Source organism: Pelophylax lessonae (assembly GCF_965119305.1).
Source record: "Pelophylax lessonae genome assembly, chromosome: 3".
In the NCBI taxonomy this organism is placed as follows: Eukaryota; Metazoa; Chordata; class Amphibia; order Anura; family Ranidae; genus Pelophylax; species Pelophylax lessonae.
In genome coordinates this window covers 417,920,225-417,946,737 of record NC_138770.1, presented here as the reverse complement: position 1 = coordinate 417,946,737, position 26,513 = coordinate 417,920,225, and the positions used below count along the sequence as shown (strand labels likewise).

General features: G+C 40.5%; 1 protein-coding gene across 1 annotated transcript in view; it reads left to right on the top strand.

The window, feature by feature from the left end:
- The window catches only part of TRDN (triadin), a gene marked incomplete at its 3' end in the record, with an annotated part of 647,190 nt that overhangs the window by 62,530 nt on the left and 558,147 nt on the right, over positions 1–26,513 (top strand). Inside the window, exon 3 of the mRNA XM_082250910.1 lies at positions 20,900–20,941. Within this exon, the coding sequence (XP_082107036.1) occupies positions 20,900–20,941 (42 nt within the window). The remainder of the gene's footprint in view (positions 1–20,899; positions 20,942–26,513) is intronic.

Sequence of the window (26,513 nt, the reverse complement as noted above, 5' to 3'; positions counted from 1 at the left end):
GATTGGTTTCTATGCAGACATGAGCCTGATTTTGCACTCTCCAGCTTTAGTAAGTAAACCCCAGAGTGTCTTCCAGCCCTGTAACCTTAGCATTATCAAACACAGAACCCTGTGGTTGATTGCCTTCCTCAACCATAGGGCTCCGTTATATGATACAGGCTCACTCAAGAAACAGCATTTGTTTCAGGATTCAGCAACTGTCAGAATTCAGCATAACAGTTCAATTTATTTAGAGACTTGGCAGGGTATCTTTTAAGGTGCAGTTCACTTAGCTATTAAAAGTAATAATATCATAGCAATCACTACCTTTTCCCATGCCACTGTTTTGTGACTGCTTAGCTCCAGAAGTGTGATGCTTCTGGATGCCAAGACTCACCTCGTGACTTTTAGCCAGGGAGTTTTAGGAGCCCTGTGTGGGTTTTGAGAATTCCACCTCCCTTGTTCTCTGCCAAACCAAGCTTAAGTAAAACTTTAAAAACTATCATCAAGTGTAGATCCATGTCTTTCAGGGTCAGTTAAGTGTAGTTTATCCTGGGGTCTAGGAATATCTGAAGAGGAAGTCCATCTTGTATCTGCAAAACACCATTTAGGTGGAAACACTAGAGATTTGGAAACATAAGGACAGTGACTTTAAATTTCCACTTATCAGAGGATGAAGATCTGTTACTGAAGTACTACTACAGTGTTGAGATATAATGGCTGCCAGAAAGGGATTATCTAACATAACTCCTATCCTACTAAAACACCACAAATAAATGTATTATTTATTTGAAAGCTATAAGTGCCTAATTTGACTCGGTATCAGCCACTTGCCCATGTACAATTTACCAGTATGCTTCTCCCCCTTTTACTGTCTAGTCACAGAGTGAGAGTGGGAAGTAGACCTGTAAGTGGTACTGAACTGTAACACAGGGCTGTGCTGTGTGACCAAGATGTGTAAATTCCAGAACTGTGTACTCAGAAGGTAAAATCCTATGGTAGCCTCCTTTTATATGATCTATCTTGTCTGTGATCTCATCCTCATTATTTTTTTTTATTATCGTGTGTATGTGTGTGTATATATATATATCTATAGAGATATATATGTATAACGCTTCCTGTGTTACTGCTGGGTCACGTTCGTCTGTAATCCCCACCCCCTATACGCGTATCATCATGCGCTCTGAGCGTTTGACTTCTTTAGTAGTGGTACATACATCTATTTCCCAAAGACAACCCCTGGATATGATGCTGAGCACGTGCACTCAACTTCTTTGGTTGACCATGGCGAGGCCAGTTCTGAGTGAACCTGTCCGGTTAAACCACTTTATGGTCTTGGCCACCGTGCTGCAGCTCAGTTTCATGGTCTTGGCAATCTTCTTATAGTCTAGGCCATCTTTATGTAGAGCAACAATTCTTTTTTTCAGATCCTCACAGAGTTCTTTGCCATGAGATGCCATGTTTAACTCCCAGTGACAAGTATGAGAGAGTGAGAGCGATAACACCAACTTTAACACACCTGCTCTCCATTCACACCCAAGACCTTGTAACACTAATGAGTCACATGACACCAGGGAGGGGAAATGGCTAATTGGGCCCAATTTGGACATTATCACTTAGGGGGTGTACTCACTTTTGTTTCCAGTGTTTTAGACATTAATGGATGTGTGTTGAGTTATTTTGGGGGAGAGCAAATTTACACTGTTATACAAGCTGTACACTCACTACTTTACATTGTAGCAAAGTGTCATTTCTTCAGTGTTGTCACATGAAGAGATGTATTAAAATATTTACAAAAATGTGAGGGGCGTACTCACTTTTGTGAGATACTTTATACATATATAATTATTTATTTTTTTGGAACTGATTTGGCAGTTGGGCTGTACAAGGCTGAGGATAGACATGTCTTCATTTCACTTGTCTGCCAGCATAATCTTTCTCCTTCTAGTCACTCAGCATCCAGTTGTGTGTGTGTATGTATTATACAAGGGGGAGTGGAGGCAGCAGCAAATGGGGGGGGGGGGGGTTCTAGAAAGCTAAAGGTAGGAGTGCTGCCAAATAAAGGTATGTGAGTGTTGCTAATCTAAACTTTTCCTCTCCCTTACCTTCCTTCTCCCCCTATTCTTCCTCTCATTCTTCCTTCACTTGCTGCTCCCCTTCTTCCTTCATCTGCTACCCCTTCTCCTCCTCCCTCTAGTTCTCCTCAAGGATGAGGGTTGCGGGCCATGTTGAGCATGGTCAAGTAGGGGCTTGATCCTATGCATAATTATCCAAAATCCCTTCCAACTCCAGCAGCATCCTTCCTAAGGCACGTGCCTTATCTGCAGCAGCTGCAGAGGAGACAGAAAAATGTCCTCAAATCATTCTCATGCCCAACATTTTAATGCTTGATTTTTAAAATCCTGCAATTACCCCTTTCCATAAGTTTATGGCTTGTGCTAAATCACAGTGGCCATTACCCAGCGACAATATTTTTGCACAGAAGTCCAAATCCTGCTCCCCACAAGCATATGAAATGCAAAGAGGCAGAGGAGGAAACTGAGGAGAATGAGGCTTAGGGTGCTGGCAGTGACGAGAAAGAGGCAATGGGGAAGACTTCAATGTGTTTTTTTTTTAACCTTTCCTAACCTCAATACATGGGTAGGGTCACATTGAGGAAGACTATGAGTGATCTACCAAAGGTAATTTGTGACAAATTGGGTCTTTTAAATGTAAATATCTGCACCAGGATTACAAGATCCGTGTCAGTAAATAGAGTACCCATCATCCCGGAGGGAATCCAAAATTCAGAACCCAAATGAGGTGGAATCTAAGAAACTGTTTAGAGGCTTCCTGATGCTTGCAGGATGCCCTCTGAAGTCCAATGTGCCTCTGATCCCAGATAGTGTTTTTTCTTATAAACCAAAGTGGGCAGGCCCAGCTGCAGAAAGCATTCATAAGCAGCTGCTGAACCACATAATTCCTGACGACATCAGGTGCAGGGCTGATGTGGATACTCTCAGTTGAGAGGATTGCATGCACTATTTGGTGTTACAGCTGGACCACCCACTAGAGCTTGCACGGTATGTTCTGGAGCTTTTGGCTTGCCCTGCAGCCAGTGTACTGTCTGAGAAGGTCCATTTTCAACTGCACAATACAGCTACACTACAACCACCCTCAAGTCTGGCACTTTTTCCACGCTCTCTGTGCTGCAACCGTTCCAATATAATCCAGCAGAAAGTTCATAGTCTTATGTGGGTTTTAATAGTTTATTGTTTATTTTTTTCTTTGGTATTGATACTATAGTAAACATACAGCAGAGGCCAGGAATATCTCAAATGCCTCTGATTTGACTGCATAATCTTCCTCCTTCCAGGCACTTAGCAGCCATTTTTTAAAATATTAATTTATTTCATTATAGCCAGAGCACTGGAGGCATAGCTACAGGTTAATAAATCTGAAGACATAGGTTGCCAACTCTTCTAAGATTCAGGGAGAAGGGCAGGTAACAGTAAATATAGGCATGTATTACTATGACTGGGGGAATGGCAGGCAACAGCAAACATTTTAGTAAAGAATCCTACAAAAATAGGCTGCATGTCCTTCCCCAAATCAGAACCATCAGTAAAAAAAACAGAAACAATTGAGTACTGCCCCTGATATACTTTATAACATACAATGTTTCAGGACATGCTTTCCGGGTGTGTCCCCTTCTTCAAGGTCCCAGCAGTAGTGATTCACAAATATCTTAGCAGAATGTTAAAACAGAGACAATCTCTAGAGGGAAAGGGAAACAAAAAAAAAAAAACAAGAAAAACACCAAACACACACACAAATGTACATGGCAATGGTAATAAAGCAAGCATAGTAAGTGAGATAGCTATAGACTGGGGGCATGACAGTTATGGAGGGGGCCGTAAAACTGTTGAATAATGAGTGAGAGAACCAATATCTACATTCAGGCTGTTTTTTTGTTTTTTTTTGTGTCAAATAGAACTATCATTCTTACCTCAAAAGTTTTCCTTTCCTGAATAGTTTTAAAATTTCCTTTAAGAACTAAGACATTGAGGTCTTCCATAGTGTGATGCGGTTGTGAGAATTGATGTCCCACAGGTAAGCAGAACTTATATTCTTTATGTTCCTTGATGGTGTGCCTGTGCAAATTTATCCTCGCTTGCAACATCTGTCCTGTTTCACCAACATTAGATCCTTGCTACATCTTTTGCACTGGATGAGGTACACAACATTACTGGAGGTGCAGCTGTATGATCCAGTAATATTGAATGTCCCTTTTGTGTGTGTGTGTGACACGTTTAGGTGGATTGATTTTGTTGCACAGTTTGCAGCAAGTCAAGTTTTTATTGTAGGGTTTGCTTCCATTATTTGTGACTTTATAATCAGAGGTTGGGTAAATGTCTGAATGCCAGTATTGGGGGTTGTTGGAATATTTCTTTTAGCGTTTCATCCTCTGTTATGATGGGTTGTGAATCTTCGATTATCTTTTTTATTCCTTCTAGTGCTGGATTGTATATGGTTACTAGAAATACACAGGTATTTGTTTTTTTTCTCTTTGAATTGGAGATGTTCTCTTTGGGTTTTCAAGGCCGTGTTTATGCTGTTGTTGATGGGTTTTGTCCTTTCTTACGGAAGGAGTCTGCTATTGTTCTGAGATGTTTATCTCTGTCTTCTGGGTCTGAACATATTAGTGGTATCTAATGGCCTGGCTGTGTATGATGGCCTGTTTAGTGTGTTGGGGGTGAAAACTGGAACTATTGAGAGTGTTGCATCGGTGAGTCAGTTTCCTGTACATCAAAGTGTGACGCCAGTCATCCATGATATATACTGTGATTTCTAGGAAGTTGACATGTGTGTTTAAATATTATCATTTTAAGTTTGATTGATGAGTGAAAAATGTTAATCAATTAGTAAAACTGTCTTCGATTTTTTTCACTTTCTGTCCATATGTTGAAAATATCATCGATATAGCAATAATATCAATATGGCTTTTTTTGCTGTTCAGGAATTTGTCTTCCAGATCAGCTATAAATAAGTTTGCATATTGGGGTGCCATTTTACTTCCCATAGCAGTACCCACACACTGAAGATAGATGAAATTGTTGAAGACAAAGTCGTTGTGTGAAAGAATGATTTTAATGAGCTGTGTAACATCCTCAGCAGTGACAAGCCTCACACTTCTATAAAAACTAGCAGACTCCTTCCATAAGAAAGCTTACAAAGACAAAACCATCAACAACAGCATAAACAAAGCCTTGAAAACCCAAAGAGAAAAAAATAAAAAAATAACTGTGCACCTCTAGTAACCACATACAATCCAGCACCAGAAAGGATAAAAAAGATAATCAAAGATTTACAACCCATCATAACAGAGGATGAAACTCTGAAATAAATATTTCAACAACCCTCAATGCTGGCTTTCAGACAACCACCCAACCTCAGACATAAACTAATAAGCAGTAAACTTCATTCTAATTATGAAGTCACAAATAATAGAAGCAAACCCTGCAATAAAAAAACTCTGCAAACTGTGCTATCAAATCAATCCATCTAAAAGTGTCCCGCACACAAAAGAGACCTCTAATATTATGGGATCATACAGCTGCACTTCCAGTAATGTTGTGTACCTCACCCAGTGCAAAAGATGTAGCAAATGATCTTATGTTGGTAAAACAGGACAGAAGTTGCAAGCGAGGATGAATTTGCACAGACATCCCATTAAGGAACATAAAGAAGATGAGTTCTACACACTGATGGGACATCATTTACTTTATTAGACCACACTATGGAAGACCTCAATGTCTATATTCTTAAAGGAAATTTCTAAACTATTCAGGAAAGGAAAACTTTTAAACTAAGAATGATAGTTCTATTTGACACAAAAAACAACGACCTGAATTTAGATATGGATTTTCTTACTCATTATCCAACAGTTTTACGACACTCCCCCCCCCACCCTGCAACTGTCATCCCCCAGTCTATATCGCCCACTCTATATCACTAACTATGCTTGTTTTGTTACCATTGCCATGCATGTACATTTGTGAGCGTGTTTGTTTTTGTATGTTAGTGCAAATAAAAAAGTATCAGACCCCGTTCAGACAGGGGCGACGCGACTTGCTGGGGCGACCTGTGAAGTCGCGGTGCACAGCGTGCACCGTGACCTCGGCGCGACATGCACGGACTTCATATCATTGAAGTCAATGCAAGTCGCCTCCAAGTCGCCCCAAAGTAGTACAGGACCCTTTTTCTAAGTCGGAGCGACTTGTGTCGCTCCTATTAGAACGGGTCCTGTGCTAATCAATGACAGGCGACCCACCGCGACTTGTGAGGCGACCAAGTCGCCTGACAAGTCGCGCTAGTGTGAATGGGGACTCAGGGACAGTACTCAATTGTTTCTGTTGCTAATGCACAAAATCAGCTACAATCACTTCAAATAAAAAAAACAAAAAGGCTAAAAGGGATGGGGGAGGTGCTGCCGCATGGTTGTCAAGTTTTGCTAATGTGAACACTTCCTCCTCCTCTTTCCTACACTCCTCCTTCCTTTCCTTCTTTATCTCTTCCTCCCTCTCCTTCTATAAGATACTGACTCTTTTAGATTGTTTTTTCTCCATAAAGTCATCCCTGCCCTGGGCAAGCAAATACTGGCTGTCATGCATAGCAACACACGGGCAGAATGTCATGAGACATTTACCGGTTGAAAAAAAAAAACGGCCGATATTCTGCCGTGTGTATGTAGGTTTGGCCAGCTTCTGTCGAACACGCATGCTGGAAAACCAGTAGTTAACTGACTCCAGATAAGCGCTCTCAGGCAATCGCAATGGGGTTGAAAGAAAAAAAAAATTCTTATAGTGTGTACCCAGCTTAAGTGCTGCAGGTAATGTCACTGTGCCCCACCACTGCTTCCTGGGATAACTAGGGGATCAAAATCTCACATGAACACTTCCCCACAATGGAATCTAATGCCTTTCTGTTGGGTTTTGAGTTCCCTGATATCCCAGGAGGCACAAAGGTGTGGCACAATGACATCACCCAGGCCACTTGGAAGCTTCAGAAGCCCAGGGCGAGTCATGTATTTTTTTTTTTTAAGCAACAGATTTTATTTGGAAAATTGCCTTGCAGGTAATTTAACTTGAGGGATGAGAGGCTTTCATCAGAGTGTATGTTCCATTGTCATAGAAGGTCTATTAAAAAAAAAAAGGCCTGTAAAACACATGCAGTTTGTTTTTGACTTGAGCAGCATTAAGATGTAAGACAAGATGAAAAAAGGTGAAAATACTCCCCTCCCCTATATTCTCTAAGATACACAGCATTTTGCTACCTCCATGATATTAAATATTATTCATTGACTATAACATAACAGACCTGCCAGTGTCTAAACTGTCCCTTATCATCAGTAGTCCTTATATTTTCCACAGCTACTAAAACATTTTCAATACGGCTGCTGTGCCCTCACATATTTCTAGTGAGGGAACTGGCTTATCCAAAATCTACTATATTGTCCCTTCCTGGTCAGCTGACCTATATTAAATGGCCATGCAGCCATTTGTTGTCATTATAGCAAATTCACACATTATTTTGCTCGGTCTGCAAAGCCCAAACACATAAAATCATGGTAACAGTGGATCCAAACATAATCCCTACTCTATGTGCTGCCTTACTTTATTAACCACTTAAGCCCCGGAAGATTTTACCCCCTTCATGACTTTAACGGACAATTGCGCGGTCGTGCGACGCTGTACCCGAATTAAATTGATGTCCTTTTTTTCCCCACAAACAGAGCTTTCTTTTGGTGGTATTTGATCACCTGTGCGATTTTTTGATCATGTGCTATAAACAAAAAAGGAGCGACAATTTTGCAAAAATAACAATATTTTTTTACATTTTTTTATATGAAATCCCCCCCCCCCCCAAAATGTAAAAATCAAAATATTTTAACATTTTAGGCCAATTTTTTTTTTACCATATGTTTGGTAAAAAAAAATCGCAAAAAGCGTATTTTGATTGGTTTGCGCAAAAGTTATTGCGTTTACGAACTAAGGGAAAGATTTTTGTCATTTTTATTGGTTTTTTTTAACGAGTAATGGCAGAGATCTGCGATTTTTTTTGTGGGACTGCGACATTGCAGCGGACAGATCGGACCCTTGACTGACATTTTTGACACTTTTGGGGGTACCAGTGACATTACTACAGTAATCAGTACTATACATATGCACTCTTACTGTAAAAATCACACTGGCAGTGAAGGGGTTCACTTTATTTGAGAGGGAGGGGTTAAGTGTGTCCCTAGGGGCCTGATTCTAACTGTGATTGGATGTGGCTGTGTGTGTAACAGAAGAGATCTACGGTCCTACATAGCAGAACCGTATGATCTGTGCTGTTACACAGGGAAGAATGACAGGCGGCTTTGTTTACACTAGCCGACTGCCTTTCTCCCGCTGTACCGGAGGATCGCGAGTGAGCGGCAGACATCGGGTCCGCCGCTCACTCGCGCGGGGGGGGGTCCGTGAGCGAGCGGGAGCGCGCCTCCGGCGGTGCACGCTCGCTCCCTAGAGCCTCACAGGCTAGTGACGTACCCATATGTAACTTTGCCTGTGAGGGGCTGACTGCCTCCGTATATAGTCGGGCGGAAGTCGGAAAGTGGTTAAACAGTATGCAAGGTTTACTGTACTGTATGAATGACTGCAGATAAAAGACCAAAACTGGCCAAAACAAATACTGTCCTTTACTGTATTATTTTGTAATCATTATCAAAATACACAAACTTTTAAAAAAATGTTTACACATTTGTAAAATAGCTACAAAAAATGTAAAAATAGCAACAAACCAAATATTTTTATATTGCCCGACTTGAAAATGATTCACAGTGGAAACTATTTTTAGCTGGTTTCAGCTCTGCAATAACTACTAGATTAAGAAAATACAATTGTTATCCATTTCCTGATTAATCTACATTATCTTTCCTTGAGCTGAAGAATTGTAGTTTATTACTTCTATTCATGGAAAAGACTTCTGTCTTCCTAAAAAAACGACAGAAGGTTTAATTTCAGCACCAAATGTAATAAAGTTTCTGGCATTGTCAATGCCCTATTCATATGGAGATAATGAAATGTAAATTTATATTTAGTGTTCATTTTCATTTGTTTGCTACAAATACATGACTCTCGTTATTTGATTTCCTTCCCATACACCATGATTTTAATTTGATAGTACTGTAGATATGGAAATAATGCAAAGACAAATATAAATGTCATTTGTTTATATCATTAGGCTTGCTACCAGTGCTTAATACAAATCTCCAAAATGGTCTGTGTGTAATTATTTGTTATTAGAATTCCTTTGAGAATAACTGGCAACCTTGAATATTTAAATTACTGTAATTTTCCATTTATTGATAAACTTTCTTTACTGCCACCTGTTTCTGACATTTCTGAGGATCAGTCAGACTGGCGGAGGTTTTGTTTAGAGCCTAGTTCCAGCCAAAATAGTTTCTAGATTTTGTAAAATAGGGTCAAAATCCTTTGCTTTCTGTGACTATGACAAACCTTTATGCCTAGCTTTATGTCTAAAAAAGGGGGGGGAGATTGGCGCAATCGGATTGCACGAGCTGCTGCGATAATCTAGATATGGGCAAAATGCAGATGATTGAGTCCAGTGGAATTGCTAAACACTTTGATGGCTGCAGGCTTTGTAGGGTGAAGCAACCCTGTATGGATCCAAGACAAAAAGAGAGAGAAGACCAAGCGCCAATCTAAGTGTAGCAATGCAGTTGATTTAATAGCAATTAAGAGTATTACTCACAAACGTGCGTTAAAAACAGGCATCTCAAATAGTATAGGGCATCTGGGCGCTATTCATCCAGGGTGTCATTCCGGATCCCTTGTGGAGCTGGCGCTGTGGGGGATGAGCGGCGATCTCCTGTTGTGAGGCAGGGGACGTGCAGATCCTTCAGCGGTGGTGTAGCAGCGTGGGTCCTTGGGTCGGAGGGCTATGACATCGCTTCCTGGGGATGCTGGTGTGTAGAACGGCGACGCGTTGCGGAGCATGCTCTCCTTCTTCAGGCCGTGCAGGGGCCATTTTGGATGTGGGTATTTATGCCCATAGATCGTGGGATGAGTTACAGAGGCTCAGCAGGGACAATTTTAGACAAAGCAAAGCGGCAGAAAGACATGGGGAAAACGAAAGACAGACAAGTAATGCACAGCTGGGGATGGAATGATACTGCTAAGGGAAAGGAAGAAGGGGGGGGGGGGGAAGGGAGAAAACGAAAGAGGGGAAACCAGGAGGGGGAGGGGGGGGAAAGGGGAAGGAATACCCTTGGGACAATATATTGGGAGTATATACTGAAGCGTTTATAATATCTAGAGGCCAATTTGGATTGTCGTGCCAAACATTGATAATGGTAATAATGATGATACTCAAATTGTAAAAATTATATATATATATATATATATATATATATATATATTTTAAAAATATATTTAAAAACATATTTTAAAAAATATATATACATGTATTCAAAAAATTGAACAATGAATAGAAAAAGTTTATTAAAAAATTAATTAATAAATCAAGGACTTTGAATAATGGATAGAAATATAAAAGAAGGATCCTTTGATCAAAAGATTAAATGTCTAACGACCCAATTGCTAATGGGTATGTGTATAATGTAGAGATCCAATGATGGATGCAACAATAATAGTTAAAAATGCATATACATATATGCATATATGTATATATACGTGCACGCACGCATATATACATACGTACACACATACAAACACATACACACACACAAATACCGGTGGGTGTGTATGGTAAAAGGCCAAATGACTATGTGGGCATATTAGGATTTGTGCAGTGATTACTTACTTTTGAAGTTACATATGATGGGGAGGTATGTCGAGGAAGATGAGAAGGACCACTGGAGGATAAGATGGAAAACCTGGGCAAAAAATGATCAAGTTAATAACTGAGGTCAATTATATGTGAACGTTAAAAAGGAGATAGGAGATGGGCTACAGCAGCACATTGATTTCGATTTCTTCGTTCAGGCCCCCAGGAGAGAGCGTTTCAAGGGAATATATCCAAAAGGTCTCTCTCTGGCAAAGTCGCTTGAAACGCTCTGTCCTGGGCAGTGTGTCTGGGATGGACTCTATTACCCACACCTTGAGTCCTGACGAAGATTTATTATGGAATTCTGCGAAGTGCCTTGGGACGCTGTGCTTGTCTTTGCCTTTTTCGACAAGGTGGCGGTTTTTACCAAATCGCTTTCTGAGTGGCCTGATGGTTCGTCCCACATAGAAGAGTCCACACGGACAGGTCAAACAGTATATGGCATATTCGGATGAGCAGTTGTAGAAATGTTTGATAGGGTATGTTTTACCTTTGACGGTGAATTGTGTTTGTCCGTGTTGTACATGGGAACAGGTTAAGCACAGAATTTTCTGACACTGGAACATCCCTATGAGGGGGATGAGACAGAGGGTGTTGGTGGGGTGGGTAGGGGCGGACTTGAGTTTGCTTGGGGCAATCAGATTTTTAATGTTAGAGGATTTTCTGTAAGAAACTTTGGGTATGGAGGGAATGGCAGATTTTAAGTGTGGGTCCTCCAACAAGATGGACCAGTGTTTTTGAAGGATTTTTTCCATGCTTCTGTATTTTGTATGAAACTGTGTGGTGAACCGTAGGGGTTGGGGTGGTGGACTCTGTGGGTGAGATGGAACATGGGGAACATTGGAGTTGTATTGTTGGAGGTAACGTGAGTGGGCTTGTTTGACCAAAGGTGAGGGGTAACCTTTATCCAAGAATTTTTGGGCCAAAAGAGCACTTTGCTCACAGTAGTCGTCTTGTTTGGTGCAATTCCGTTTCAGGCGGCAAAACTGGCTTTTAGGAATGTTAGAGATCCACCTGGGGTGATGGCAGCTCTGGTAGTGCAAGAAAGAATTTCCAGCAGTGGGTTTTGTGTAGTTCTTTGCTAGAATGTTGTGATCTTGATGATATAGGGTGAGGTCCAAGAATGCCAATTCAGCCGAATCGCATACTGAGGTGAAGGATAAGTTGAAGGGGTTTTGGTTGCAATGGTGTACGAACTGAGTGAAAGTGGATTGAGGACCGTCCCATATGACAATGATGTCATCAATATAGCGGGCATAAAATATGATGTGTTGGGTGAAGGGGTTATTGTGCCAGATGTACTTGGCTTCCCAATACCCCATGGTGAGGTTGGCATAGCTGGGGGCAAAATTAGCCCCCATAGCTGTGCCGGTGACTTGGAGATAAAAATCTCCATTGAATTCAAAGTAATTCCGGGTGAGGCAAAATTGGGTGGCATCCAGAATGAATTGGGCTTGTTGGGGATTAATCGTGGGGTCTGCAGATAGGAAATGTGTGACTGCCCTAAGACCAACCTGATGGGGAATGGAAGTGTATAGGGAATTGACATCTAGTGAGGCCCACATGTAGGTGGGCTCCCAGGAATAGTGACTGAGTAGATCGAGCAAATACACGCCATCTCTGATATATGAGGGGAGGTTTTGTGCTAGCGGTTGTAGAAATGTCGATGTATTGGGAAAATGGACTGGTAATGCTATCCATGGCGGCTACGATGGGGCGGCCTGGGGGCTGTCTTTGTGAATTTTGGGTATGTGGTAAAAATATGGAGTGGAGAAGTAGTCTCTGTTAAAAAATGAAAATTCTTGTTTATTGATTAGCCCATCTTCCTTTGCATCTTTAGCAAGAGATTGGGCCTCTGCTTGGAATTTGGGGAGAGGGTCTAGCTCATGGTAGTCAGAAAGAATAGGGAGTGGGAGGAAGTCTCCCGGAAAAAAAAAAATGTAATTGCTGTTTGTATCCTATTGAAATTACTTCCACCTACTTTCTGTCCAGGTAGTGAATGGAAATCTCCACACAGGGAACACTGATAATGTTTAACCTCCCTGGTGGTATTATTATGTCAGGAATTTTGTACCAAAAGCTGTACAATTTTTTGCATGGAAATATGGTGTTATGTATTGTAGGCCTATAATTCTTAGTAATTACTTACTTAAACCTGACCAAACAAGACTCTAGTAGACATCCCCGATGTGATAAAGTTTGAAACACAAAATCATGAATTATAATCTAATAAATAATATAATTTTATTCAATAATGTAATAAATAATGAAATTTGTCAAACGAAGAAAAATAAATAAACATCCTGAGTGTGATAAATTTTGAAACATGGGACTGCACAAAGTCCGACGTCACAATCAGGACAATGGAACCTGGTTACTTTTCAGACTTTCTTTCCATTGCCATCTCTCCTTGAGCAGCAAATTGTGCACATCCTGGTAGGTGCTGCCTTTTTTGCGGTTGGCGGGATATAATCCACAAAGTGACGACCAGTCAGGCGTTCTGGGTTGACAACGTCAACAGCACGACATCTAGGTCTGTTCACAACTACTGATGGCGTCTGGTGGTTGACAAAAATCCGCCCAGCCACCTTCCAGATAAACTCAGAATGAACAAGAGGCTTGTCACTCTTTGCTCTGTGCAGGATATAGGCATTGTTCCAGAAGATGTCTGAATATCTTCTTATAATATTTATTTTTGCTGTTTGCGCATAGCCGGATAAAATGTAATTGCCTGATTGGCTCTGTCGACACCTCTCATGGTTTTATAATAGTCTATCACGACTTGCGGCTTCAGCACATCTTTCCCACCTTTTGTGTGGACCATGGCAGTGGAGGTATTGTGCACAGTACTCATGAGACACTCGTCCTTCTTGTCTCGCCATCGCATTGCCATCATCTTACCCTTTTGACAGGCAACCTTTTTTTCCGGTTTTGAGTTTTTTCTTGGCAAACATAGATGGCATGTCACATCGGTTAGGCCTAATGGTACCAAATGCGTCAGTCTTGTTTTGTTGCAAAAACTCATAAGTTCCCGGGGACGTGTAGAAATTGTCCATGGTCACACAATATCCCTGGTTCAGCAATGGCTCCAGCAGTGTAAGGACAGATGATGTGGCCATCCCATAGCCACTGTACCTGGGGTTGAACTTCGTGCCTTTACTGGTATAAATGACCGAATTCCAGATGTACCCAGTGGATGACTCGCAGAGCATGTAGGATTTAATTCCAAACCGCGCCCTTTGGATGCAATGTACTGTATCCAGCTTAGGCATCCCTTGTAGGCCATCAAACTTTCATCCACGCTGATGTCCCTTTCTGGCACGTAGGTTCGCTGGAAATTGGTCACAATAATTCACCATACCTCACAGATTTTTTTTATTTTGGGTGCAGGATGCGTGGCCTCATCAAATTCTTCATTGTTCGTGAAGTGGAAATACTTCATGATGAGGGAAAACTGGTATTTTGACATCACAGTGCCAAAAAACTGAGTGGCCAGTACCTTGTTGGTGGTCCAGTACCATTTCTGGAATGGTTCCCCAGCACTCCCTGAAAAATGATGAGTCCCAGAAACTGCCTGATGTCCTCTTTGGTCACTGGTTCCCACTTTCTGCTTTTGGAAAACCTGGCATGCAGCGTAGGAGTTTGCTGCTCTTGTTAGCGATTTGTCTCCGTGACAATTCTTTCAACTACCTCCTCAGTGAGGAATAATTGCAGGTATGCCAGAGGGTTTTCACGCTCAACATCTCTTGTGTAAGAGAACCATTCTGAAGAGATAAATATATTTTTAGACATATGCAGCAAATTTAAGTTTATGCTTTATGAGGTATGCAATGTGAAAGTTCTTCACATACACTATATTACTAAATGTATTGGGACACCTGCCATTACACGCACGTGAAATATGGAGTTGGTGCACCCTTTGTAGCTATAACAGCTTCAACATTTCTGGGAAGGCTGTCCACAAGGTTTAGGAGTGTATTTATGGGAATGTTTGACCATTCTTCTAGAAGCGCATTTGTGAGGTCAGGCACTGATGTAGATGAGAAGTCCTGGCTCGCAGTCTCCACTCTAATTCATCCCAAAAGTATTGAGGTCAGGGCTCTGTGCAGGCTAGTCAATTTCCTCTACTCCAATTTTGCTAATCCATGTCTTTATGGACCTTGCTTTGTGCATTGGTCCAAATAATTTGGTGGAGGGGGGATTAAGGTGTGGGGTTGTTTTTCAGGGGTTGGGCTTGGCCCCCTAGTTCCTGTGAAGGGAACTCTTAAGGCATCAGCATACCAAGACATTTTGGACAGTTTCATGCTCCCCACTTTGTGGGAACAGTTTGGGGATGGCCACTTCCTGTTCCAACATGATTGCACAAACAAGGTCCATAAAGACATGGATGAGTGAATTTAGGGTAGAGGAACTTGACTGGCCTGCACAGAGTCCTGACCTCAACCCAATAGAACACTTTTGGGATGAATTAGATTGCAGACTGCAAGCTAGGCCTTCTCGTCCAACATTAGTGCCTGACCTTACAAATGTGCTCCTGGGAAAAATGGTCAAACATTCCCATAGACACACTCCTAAACCTTGTGGAAGCTGTTATAGCTGCAAAAAGTGGGCCAACTCAATACTGAACCCTTACGGACTAAGACTGGGATGCCATTAAAGTTCATGTGCGTGTAAAGGCAGGCGTCCCAATACTTTTGGTAATATAATGTAGACAGGTAAGGGGTCATGGCCCTGCTGTCACTTCAATAGGCAAACCCACTGTTTTCACATAACAAGGGCATTTTCCCACCATATGGAAATGTGATTCAGGTTTCAGCCTATATGCTCTTATGGAGGCAAATATGGTAGCTGTGATGTCCACAATAAAATAATAATATAATAATAAGTATTTCTCAGTGGCCAATCAAACCTATGCACAATGCAATGTTCCCCAGCATAACCAAGTTGTATCTGCAGGTAGTCTTAGGCTAAATACCTATATGTACAACTATAGTGAAACATGTCCCTAGGGATCAAATCCACAAATATCTCAAACTCATACACTGTATTAATATACCACAGAAGCAACATACAGGATGATATCCCATTGTAATTTGAAAGTATTTTTAAACAAAGATATACACGATGTCTACAATTCTACTAGCTGATATCTGTATTGGGCTTCGGTATTATAATTACACTTGCTTCCAAGGTCTCCTGGTGGAATCTGTGCAATTTTAGCAAATTATTTACAACTTCAGTCAGTAAGGGGATTTCCAGCTCCAAGAACTTTTTATTCATTTAGGTCATTGAGCAGGTTGTTTGGTTTAACAGATTTAATTGGAGTTATTTTTTATCTATCTGATGAGGCTATTTAATGTGTTTTTAAATGTTTCTGATAGGCTTGATAGGTTAACAAAAGCTAACGTCCATTGAGTTATTCAGAAGAATTTGGATGGTCATTTGTGTGGAGTTGGTGTTGGAACTCTTTAATGATTTTGATCAAATTACTGGTGAAGGAACAGTTCTTCCCAAAGTAAAATCACTGTTTACAACTTTCTATGGGGGCACTTGGAAGGCAGGAGAAGCCAGGAGTGCCAATAGGGGGCCATAGAAGAGGAGGATTGGGGCAGTTCTGTGCAAAACCATTGCACAGAGTAGGTAAATATCAACTAACCTTTACAACCACTTTAACTACTCATAGTGAGGTAAGAGAAAGAATAACTGCACAATGGTCTCTCCATAGTATATCCCATGTGTGTACAGATATAACTGATAATAAAGTTGTTTGATAGATCACATTGTGATCAATCTCTGAGAATTTTTTGAGCGGAGAGGGAAGAGCGTGTATCATGGGGAGGGGAAAGAAAGAAAGGTTAAAAAAAATATGGACCAGGATGGTCTAGAAATTGTATGAACATAGAACAATAGACTTTAAAAACAACAAATGATAATATACCAAATGTATGTTGGTGGGCTAATGTTCATGCCCTGGTAATGTAGGACATGGGTGGCTGGTTAAATAGCCACCAGATGGGCTACCCAGTAGGGGGAGCAGTGTCTCTTATTCCTGGGCAAGCAGCTGGTGGTGATCATTTGTCCGTGATCTAGACATAATAATAGAGATTAAACAACGTACTGTATTTTCTGTTAGAACAGCATGTCCTTTAGGCATGTTAAAAGAATGGGGAAACGATTAGACTATGTGTCCAAGTTAACAGGATGTGACATGGCTAAAGGAACCAGATAGACATGTAGCAGCCTTGTGAGTCCTAGGTCAGTGGACGCAACTGTAAGCATTTTACCATCCACACATATCCCTTTATAGTATTTACATTTTTGTAACATTGATACTGAATTAGCAAACTAAATTCTTTGATAAAGCAAGAAAAAAGTTAAAGGACAAACGTCCATATCTCCAAAAAAGGCAAGGAGTAAAACCTAGGAGACCATGGTCCTGTGGTTGAAGAAAGCAGGTAGACGATTGGTCTAATATACATGTTCATTAAAGGCGAGATATCTGGGATAACTCCGATATTCGTATTTGCTCACCGAGTATATGGAGGTCTTAATGTTTTGGAATACCTTCAGAGTAACAGTGCAAAACATTGCGACAATAATGCATGTGCTATAATGCATACTTCAACTCATTCACAAGAAAATATATCTGTACATAATGTGAGTTTGCTACATATTAAGACAGTGTGCTGTCAGGTGAGTTTGTATCTTTTTCAGTGAGGCACTTGAAAAGTGCATCTGAGCTAGAAGGGGAATCTTAATCAATAATTTGACATTTCTGCAGGACCTGAAGCACAGGCTTAAGGGCTTGCCACTTCACTATTGTGGAGTGTACAAGATCTGCAAAAATGTAATAGTGATAATAGGGATGGCTCTGGAAGAGTAGTTGCTGTTATTCACATACCTTCTGCAGGATCATTTAGTTGATGCATACAGTACATAAAGGAGTTCTACAATTAGATCCCTCGATGGGGAATATAAGCAGGAGATTTTTTTTTTTTCATCTTTGAGGGAAGAATTTTCACTATTATGCACATTAACATTAGCATCATCCAAGTGGGCATCGGTATTAGCAGTTCTCATGTTGATCATGAATATCTCCTGAGAGAATTTGTATGTTATCTGTTTTGATGTGGCATGCAATGTCCATTGTAACATGTGATTGATCTTTTCCATTAGATTTGAATGAACCGCAGAGTCCTAACAGGGAAAGTTTGAATATGCATTGCCACTACATCCTCAGCATAATTTATTTGTGGTCTCAAAGGTGTCATCTGTGTCCAGGTTTACCGGCGCCATCTTAGCTGCAGCTTTAACGATGATCTCCTTGATTGACCTGTTGTGGCATTTGTTATGCATTTTTGGAAGTACCATTGCAGAATTTATGGTCACCTAGACATTATTTAAGTGTTCTAATGGGTAGTAAGTGTTCTGGATAAGGAATTGGGTGTTATAACATTACTGGTGCCAGGGAATTGCAGAGTTCACTTTGTACATGCCCTCTCATCCCATTTTTTAAAATATAAATAGATTAAACAAATTTTATTTTGTCAGCTACCAGTAATTGTTTTAGCATTTGGTCATCTTGCTTCAAGCAAGCATTTTTTCATGACCACATTTCTAATTTTTAGGCCTACCTACCAATTGCTAACTTAAGCCCCGTACACACGCACCGATTGTCGGCCGACCGTTCGGCTGTCTTTTGTCCGGTGCTGTCGTGTAGATTGAAAAGTGCTAAAGACTGCACACGAATTTTGTCTGCCAACAACAACCGACTGCAGAAGTGATGTCATGTGATGGTTAACTTTCCGTGTGTTTTTTCTTCTCTGAGCATGCCCAGTCTTGCTCATCTGCTTTTTGTGGGCTGAAATCTGTACTGACTGACAAACAATCGGCCGATCTTTGTTGGCCTACAAAAATTTTATAGCCTGCACACCAGATTTTGTTCAGCCGAAAAGTCGCAGTCGGTTGTCGGAAGCATCATACTAACAAGCCGACAATCGGCCGATCGGACGTTGGCCGAATATTTACGGCCGACAATCGGTACGTGTGTACGGGCCTTAATTCTCTTCAAATCATGGCCCTAAGAAAACCATAAATAAATGACAGCACACATTTGACACCACAAAGCTTCTAATTCACTCCCTGGTCGTCTCTCATCTTGACTACTGCAGCTCCCTCCTCATTGGCTTACCTTTACATAGGCTATCCCTTCTTCGGTCCATCATGAATACTGCTGCAAGGCTCATCCACCTTACAAGCCGCTCAGAGTCTTCTACCCCTCTCTGCCAATCTCTCCACTGGCTTCCGCTCACCCAACAAACTAAATTCAAGATACTAACAATAACTTATAACACCATCCACAACTTGATCCCTATCTACATCACTAATCTAGTCTCAAAATACCAACCAAATTGTTCTCTTCATTCCTCCCAAGACCTCCTGCTCCCTATCTCCCTTGTCTACTCCTCCCATGCTCGCGTCAAGGACTTCTCCCCTCTCACATCCTCTGGAACTCTCTACCCCAATCTGTCCGATTATCTCCTCTGTCCACTTTCAAATGATCCCTGAAAACCCATCTCTTCAGAGAAGCCTATCTGGCCCCGCCTAACAACTGCAAACTTATTGTCTCCATCAGCCCATCCCCCACAGTTATTACCTCTTGTATCTCTTGACCCTCCCTCCTAGATTGTAAGCTCTAATGAGCAGGGTTCCTGATTCCTACTGTAATGAATTGGATTGTAATTATACTGTCTACCCCCATACTGTAAAGCGCCGCGTAAACTGTTGCCGCTATATAAATCTTGTATAATATTAATAAAAGTACAGTCAGCTGGGAAGAAGGTAAGACATAAAGAATTAACCATTTAACACAAGTTACCCACCAAACATGTTTAATATACACAGTGCAGTTCCACAATAACTGTTTTGAACAATATCAATACATATTTATTTTGTTTAATTCCATGACAGATTACCCTACTGATATAGAAGGCTAGGCTCAAATTTATAGTTTTTAATCTAAGGGCAACAAAAATGGTTCTTCATTATGTAATTAGTATACTTTATATGTACAACTATGATATTAAAAAGGATTTTTGTATTTTTACCCTTATTTAATGATCAATAAAACTAGAGGAAAAAAATGCTGTCCAAACTATCTTCTCAGATTGCTTTACGTATAGTCACAACTTTTTTTTTTTCATTTTGGATAGTATGGGAGAGTTAGAACCCTTGTCTCCTTTGTATTGCTGCCTGTGTCTGTGTATGCCCTTTTTATTTGCCCTGGTGACTATTGTCACAAAGACAGAAAGAAATGGAAAATATATACACTTATCACCAGGACAAGCGTTGAAGGGAAATTTTTCAAATAAAATGCTTGTTCATGTGACAACTGCATAAAGGGGAGGGGGGGGGTTAGGGGGAGGGGTTCTCTTAATTTTGGAAAAGTTTAAAGTCACTTTCTTTTGCTCCTCCAGGACAGGATGTGAGGGAAAATTTTCTCACTGTGATATAGACAGCAAAACATAACCTGACAAGAGTTTTAACCTACTCTACTTCATCCAAAACTGAAAATATGTGTTGTGGCTATACATACACTTTACCCTATTTATTTTAAAATGAATGCCAACATCTCCATTTTCTATGCTCCAATTTTTTAAATAGACACAACATTTTTTCATTAGATTATAAAGTGTCATTAGGTTTTCTTTTGCATTATGGTTTGTTATCTGCATTTGTATGGCTGTTTTTGTACTGTTACTTACCAAGTGGAATGCAATTTCCGCTGCAAAAATGCATGGCATTTATTACACCTTTCATCTTAAGCTGCTCTGAGCTACACCTCCCACAATTCCAAACTATCAAATAACTTGGTTTTTTGGAAGATGCACATTAGCTTGACATATAGATATGCTTCTCTGTTGCTTATCTATAGTATGCCTCGCTGAAGATTTTGCAGCAAAGTGCTAACATGTTTCCTTTATTTTTTCATTATCATCTTCATGAATGCTCCTGCCATCATCATCAATAGACCAGTATTCCCAGTACTGTGATGATCCATGTTTACCACCTGGTAAAGATATTCTGCCTGCAGTGTTTCTGTTCTATTAACACAATGTGCTTTCACATATGGCTCTTTGTCAGGATCTGGTACTGTACATCTGTTTATGCACCAATCACTCCAGCTAAATTAATTCCTAAATGAATGGTTTTTACTGAGTGCATTATTTTTAAAGCAGTTCAATAAATACAATCATGGTAGCCTCCCAAATTTAAGTTGTAAATCATTTAAAAGAGTTATTCCACATAAAACTGATGTGGCAGTTGCAAGAGGGTGCAGATTTGCTTAATCACCCACTGGATGAACATTACAATAAGCCTGCTATAGGAGAATATGGAAGGTGCCATTGCTGACCTTCCTATAAAAATACTAGTTCAAACCAAAGAGACTGTATACCTTTTGCCAATACTATGCCCTGTGCAATAATCCACCCCCTCTGGCACATCCAGGGCTTATCCAGAGACCAAAAAAGAAAACAAAAAACATGCAATTAAAAATTGAAATTGTGTCTTCAATGCAAATTATTAGGTAACGTTCCCAAGTGCCAGTTCCTGATGGATCTTACATGATAATGCTGTTTGCCTGGTTGTTGTGCACACTCACCCAAGATAATTCTGCAGTTCAGGAAAGAATAAGTTATACGTAGCTGTTAGAGAATTGTTCATACTTAGCATTCTTGTTGCTAGGAAAAACAACTTCAGTAAATTAAAGGTTTTCACTACAATGATCATAACAATTTTTAGCTTGGTCAATTGGTCACATGAACTGTTTTCAGCATTTTCTGAAAATTTCTACTACAGTGTTGCAACTTTAAAAATTTTAACATGCCCCTAATGTCAGAGTTGTAAATCAAAACATGCCAACACTACAGTCAGGCAACTAGCACTGTCAGGAAAGGTCAGAATAAGAACTTCATGTCAGGTTTAATATACATGTCCGTTTTGGTTGGTCTAACTCTGAACAGTGTAATAAAGACCTGAGCTGTGTAATTAATATTGTGGTTTGTTTGCATGCTGCTGTGGACTGCCAAGACTTACAATCTAAAACAAAATCTCATGTTATACTGCTGTAAGTGATTGGATGGCACATTAAACTGTGTAATAACCTTAGATGACCATTTATGGTTCTGTCAGTAGCAGTTGGTAAAATTAATAAGTTTACTGTTTTATTGGTGTTTTCCAACTTCAAACAATGTCCACTAGATGGCAGGATTTTTTTTTCCATTTTTATCTCCTCTTTCAACTCCTTAGATTTCTCTGTACAATTATTTATGTTTTATGTTATATCTTTTCTTCCAAGGATACTACCTATCTCTGCTATGTCTAAACACTTTGAGTGTTTAGCTCCTGTGCATGGGAATCAAAGGGTTTTTGTGTGAATGAAAGGCAAAGGTACAGCATCCAGCGCAAAACTCTATGAGAGGCTGAAAGTTGCTGCAGCTGGACGATGCACTAACCTTTAGAGCAGTATGCACCCAGAGATAAATCCACAGAATGCAGATTTCATGCCCTCCAACAGCATGAAAATGCTGGTGGATCCCATGCATTAGGGCTAAATGGCCACTATGCATGTGGAATACAGTGGAGCTTTAAGGAAACTTATACTGAAAGTAATATGTAGGCTGTCAATGCTGACTTTCCTATGAAATGTTATTTGCCTGGCTATTTCTCCAATACTTTCTGACTCATGGATCTGTAAACATTATGCACAGGATTTCTGACCTCACTCCAAATTCATTTGCTTGATCACATCATCATTAATCAGGTCATCTGTCACACCCCACAGATTTCTTGGCTGGTATACTTTAAATACTATCCAATGTAATGTAAAAAAAAAGAAAATCATATATTAAATGTGCATAAAAGATAATTGTATATTTTGAAAGACAATCGCTTTTTGTGAAAAGCAATAGATCATATACAAATATCAGGCTTACAGGTCAATGAAAACGAATCAAATGCTTTGAATCTCACCATCCCGCAAACATCACTCTTCCTGAATAACTTTACCTTCCAATGGCAAACAACGTTTCTTCTTGATTAGGATATCCACCTATAAGGTCAATTATCATTACATAAACTGAAATTTCTCCTGGCTGAATAAGATAAGTATCCAAAATCCTGGCTTGATAGAGTGGCAGATATGAAAATTATATATCACTCTAAGATGTTGTATTACTTTTGGGTCCTCCCAGTTTAAGTTTCCTCCTGCACACTCAACTCTTTGCAATGGCAAATAACATCCTTTGTGTGGCACTACACTAAATTTCAGAGGAGGTTGACTCTAACCAGGAGCAAACTTTCAGGAGGTCTACATCATCTTTTTAAAAATTTGCAAGCCGCTCAACTTGCTCAGATACCTAAACTTTGTGCTACTTCTGAAATTCTCATTTGGATTATTCTTGAAGCCATAAAATGTGACCCTTGAGTCAACAATTTTCTTTGCTCCGTCCCTCAGACAGGTGCCACCTTTTTACCCCATTACAAAATTCACTTTGCATGTGGAACTGTGTTTTCCTTAGGCCTATCTACCCCTTCCTACTTTAAAAAAATGGACCACCAGCAATCTTACCCAGGTTAGACATGTATTTACTAGGGATGGGGTTAAACATTCAGGCTCTTACAAGAGAACTCAAACAATGAGAATTATTTTATTCTCTGCACATTTAAGCGTCTTCAACATACCATTGGTTACCCTGATGGACCCCGGATACACACCAAGTTCGGATTCAAATGCATTAATGATTTACCGGGTCTGACTATTCTTTAACATTTTATGCTACGGACATCCTCTTCCCAACAACTCCCCACATGAAGTGAAAAATAGTCATCAAATCTTGGAATAGGCTTCGATTATATATGACTGGAGTCATAAATGGGAAACCACTAGATCATGTTCCACTAATGTTTTAGCAGTTGAGACCAAGGTTATGACAAGATGGTACCTTTGTTCCATCTTGAATAGCTTACTATGTTCTGGGCTAATCTACTAAATGTTTTCAGGAGTGTGGCCAACTGGGGACTTTTCTTCATGTGCGGTGGACCTGCCTTAAGTTAAGGAAAGATGCTTTCTAGTGATTTCTGAACTAGTGGACTGTTTGGTCTATTTCCTAGCCCAACATGCCCTTATAAATGTAAGACCACTAAGCTATTGCTAAGGCCTGGGATACTTTCTCCCTCCTTGGGAGAAACCAAATACAGAATCAACTCGGTCCTTTTAAAAAAAAAAAAATAGAGGCAAAATTGCATGATAAAATGGAAACATGGCTTTCCACCTAGCATCCATGGGCATCACATTTGTTTCCTCTGGGATTTGATCTAGATCTCTTGACTTTTTAGTGGGGTGTGGGTCTGATGTTGCTCAGTTATTGGCCCTGTCCCTTCCTCTAATTTTTATCTCACACCTTTCTCCTTTTCTTGTCATTTTACTTTTGTTTTCTTTTAATTCCCTTCCTATCCTTACTCCTATTTCACAATTTTCATATCTGCTGATCAGAAACATATTAGGGCTGGAAGTCAGGGAGGATGTGATGAAGAGCAGCAGGTCATCCGTGAACAATGCACATTTATTTTCCTGGGAACCACACAAGACTCCCTTTAATATCAGGATGAGATCTAATGGCAATTGGTAAGGTTCCAATAGCAATTGCGAAAATTAGAGAAGATAAGGGGCAGCCCTGTCTGGTCCCTTTTCTAATGTCAAAAGATTTAGAATAAAGACAAATCAAACGGACCTGTGCGTTCGAAGCAGAGTAAGGAGCCTGAATGATTCCCAAGAATTTAGAGCCAAAACCCCATCTTCCTAATATTTCAAAAAGGTAATGCCAAAAGATGGAATCAAAGGCCTTCTGGAGGTCAATGGACAAAAGAAAGCCTTCCTGCAGGACACCCCCATCTCAATGAAAGTGGAGCAATGCAATTATATCTATGGCTCTCTTAACTTGGTCTGGGCCCTGCCTCCCATGGACGAAAACCCACCTGGTCCTTGTGAATATATTTAGCTATAAAGCTTGTTAGTCTCGATGCAAGAATTTTTGTCATGAGTTTGAGGTCATTATAAATAAGGGATATCGGACGATAGTTACTAACATCACTTACATCTTTCCCAGGTTTGGGAATAATGGAGATAAATGCTGAGTTTAAATCACTGCCCAGGGGGTTTCCATCTCAAAGGGAGTTAAAAATCGAGTGAATTTTGGGGAAGGATAAGGTTTACAGTCTAGGTCATAGTTAATGCAAATGCAGCCTTATTAATGTCCATCAAATGCAGCTTATCAATGCCCATCAAATGCAGCCTTACCTGTACCCATCAAATGCAGCCTTATCAGTGCTTATCAAATGCAGCTCCATCATTGCCCATCAAATGCAGCCTCATCAGTGCCCATCAAATGCAGCTCATTAGTGGCCATTAATGAAACCTCACCAGTGCTCATCAAATGTAGCTTATCAGTGCCCATCAATGCAGCCTATTAGTGCCCATCAAATGCAGCCTATTAGTGCCCATCAAATTCAGCCTTATCAGTGCCCATCAAGTACAGCCTTATCAGTGCCCATCAAATGCAGCTTATCAGTGCCTGTCATATGCAGCCTAACTGTGTCCATTAAATGCAGCCTTATCAGTTCCCATCAAATTCAGCTTATTAGTGCCAATCAATGCAACCTCACCAGTGCCCATCAAATGCAGCTTATTTGTGCCCATCAATGCAACCTCACCAGTGCCCATCAAATGCAGCCTCACCAGTGCCCATCAAATGCTGCTTATTAGTGCTCATCAATGCAACCTCACCAGTGCCAACAAATACAGCCTTATTAGTGCCCATCAAATGCAGCTTATCATTGCCAATCAAATGCAGCTTATCCCATCAAATGCAGCTTATCAGTGCCCATCAAATACAGCCTCACCAGTGCTCATCAAATGCAGCTTATTAGCGCTCATCAATGCAACCTCACCAGTGCCAACAAATGCAGCCTTATTAGTGCCCATCAGATGCAGTTTATCAGTGCCCATCAAATGCAGCTTATCAGTGCCCATCAAATGCAGCCTCACCAGTGCCCATCAATGCAACCTCACAAGTGCCATCAAATGCAGCCTTATTAGTGCCCATCAAATTCAGATTATCAGTGCCCATCAAATGCAGATTTTAAGTACCCATCAAATGCAGTTTATTAGTGCCCATCAAATGCAGCCTCACCAGTACCCATCAAATGCAGCCTGACCAGTGCCCATCAAATGCAGTCTGTTAGTGCTCATCAATGCAACCTCACCAGTGCCAACAAATGCAGCCTTATTAGTGCCCATCAGATGCAGTTTATCAGTGCCCATCAAATGCAGCTTATCAGTGCCCATCAAATGCAGCCTCACCAGTGCCCATCAATGCAACCTCACAAGTGCCATCAAATGCAGCCTTATTAGTGCCCATCAAATTCAGATTATCAGTGCCCATCAAATGCAGATTTTAAGTACCCATCAAATGCAGTTTATTAGTGCCCATCAAATGCAGCCTCACCAGTACCCATCAAATGCAGCCTGACCAGTGCCCATCAAATGCAGTCTGTTAGTGCTCATCAATGCAACCTCACCAGTG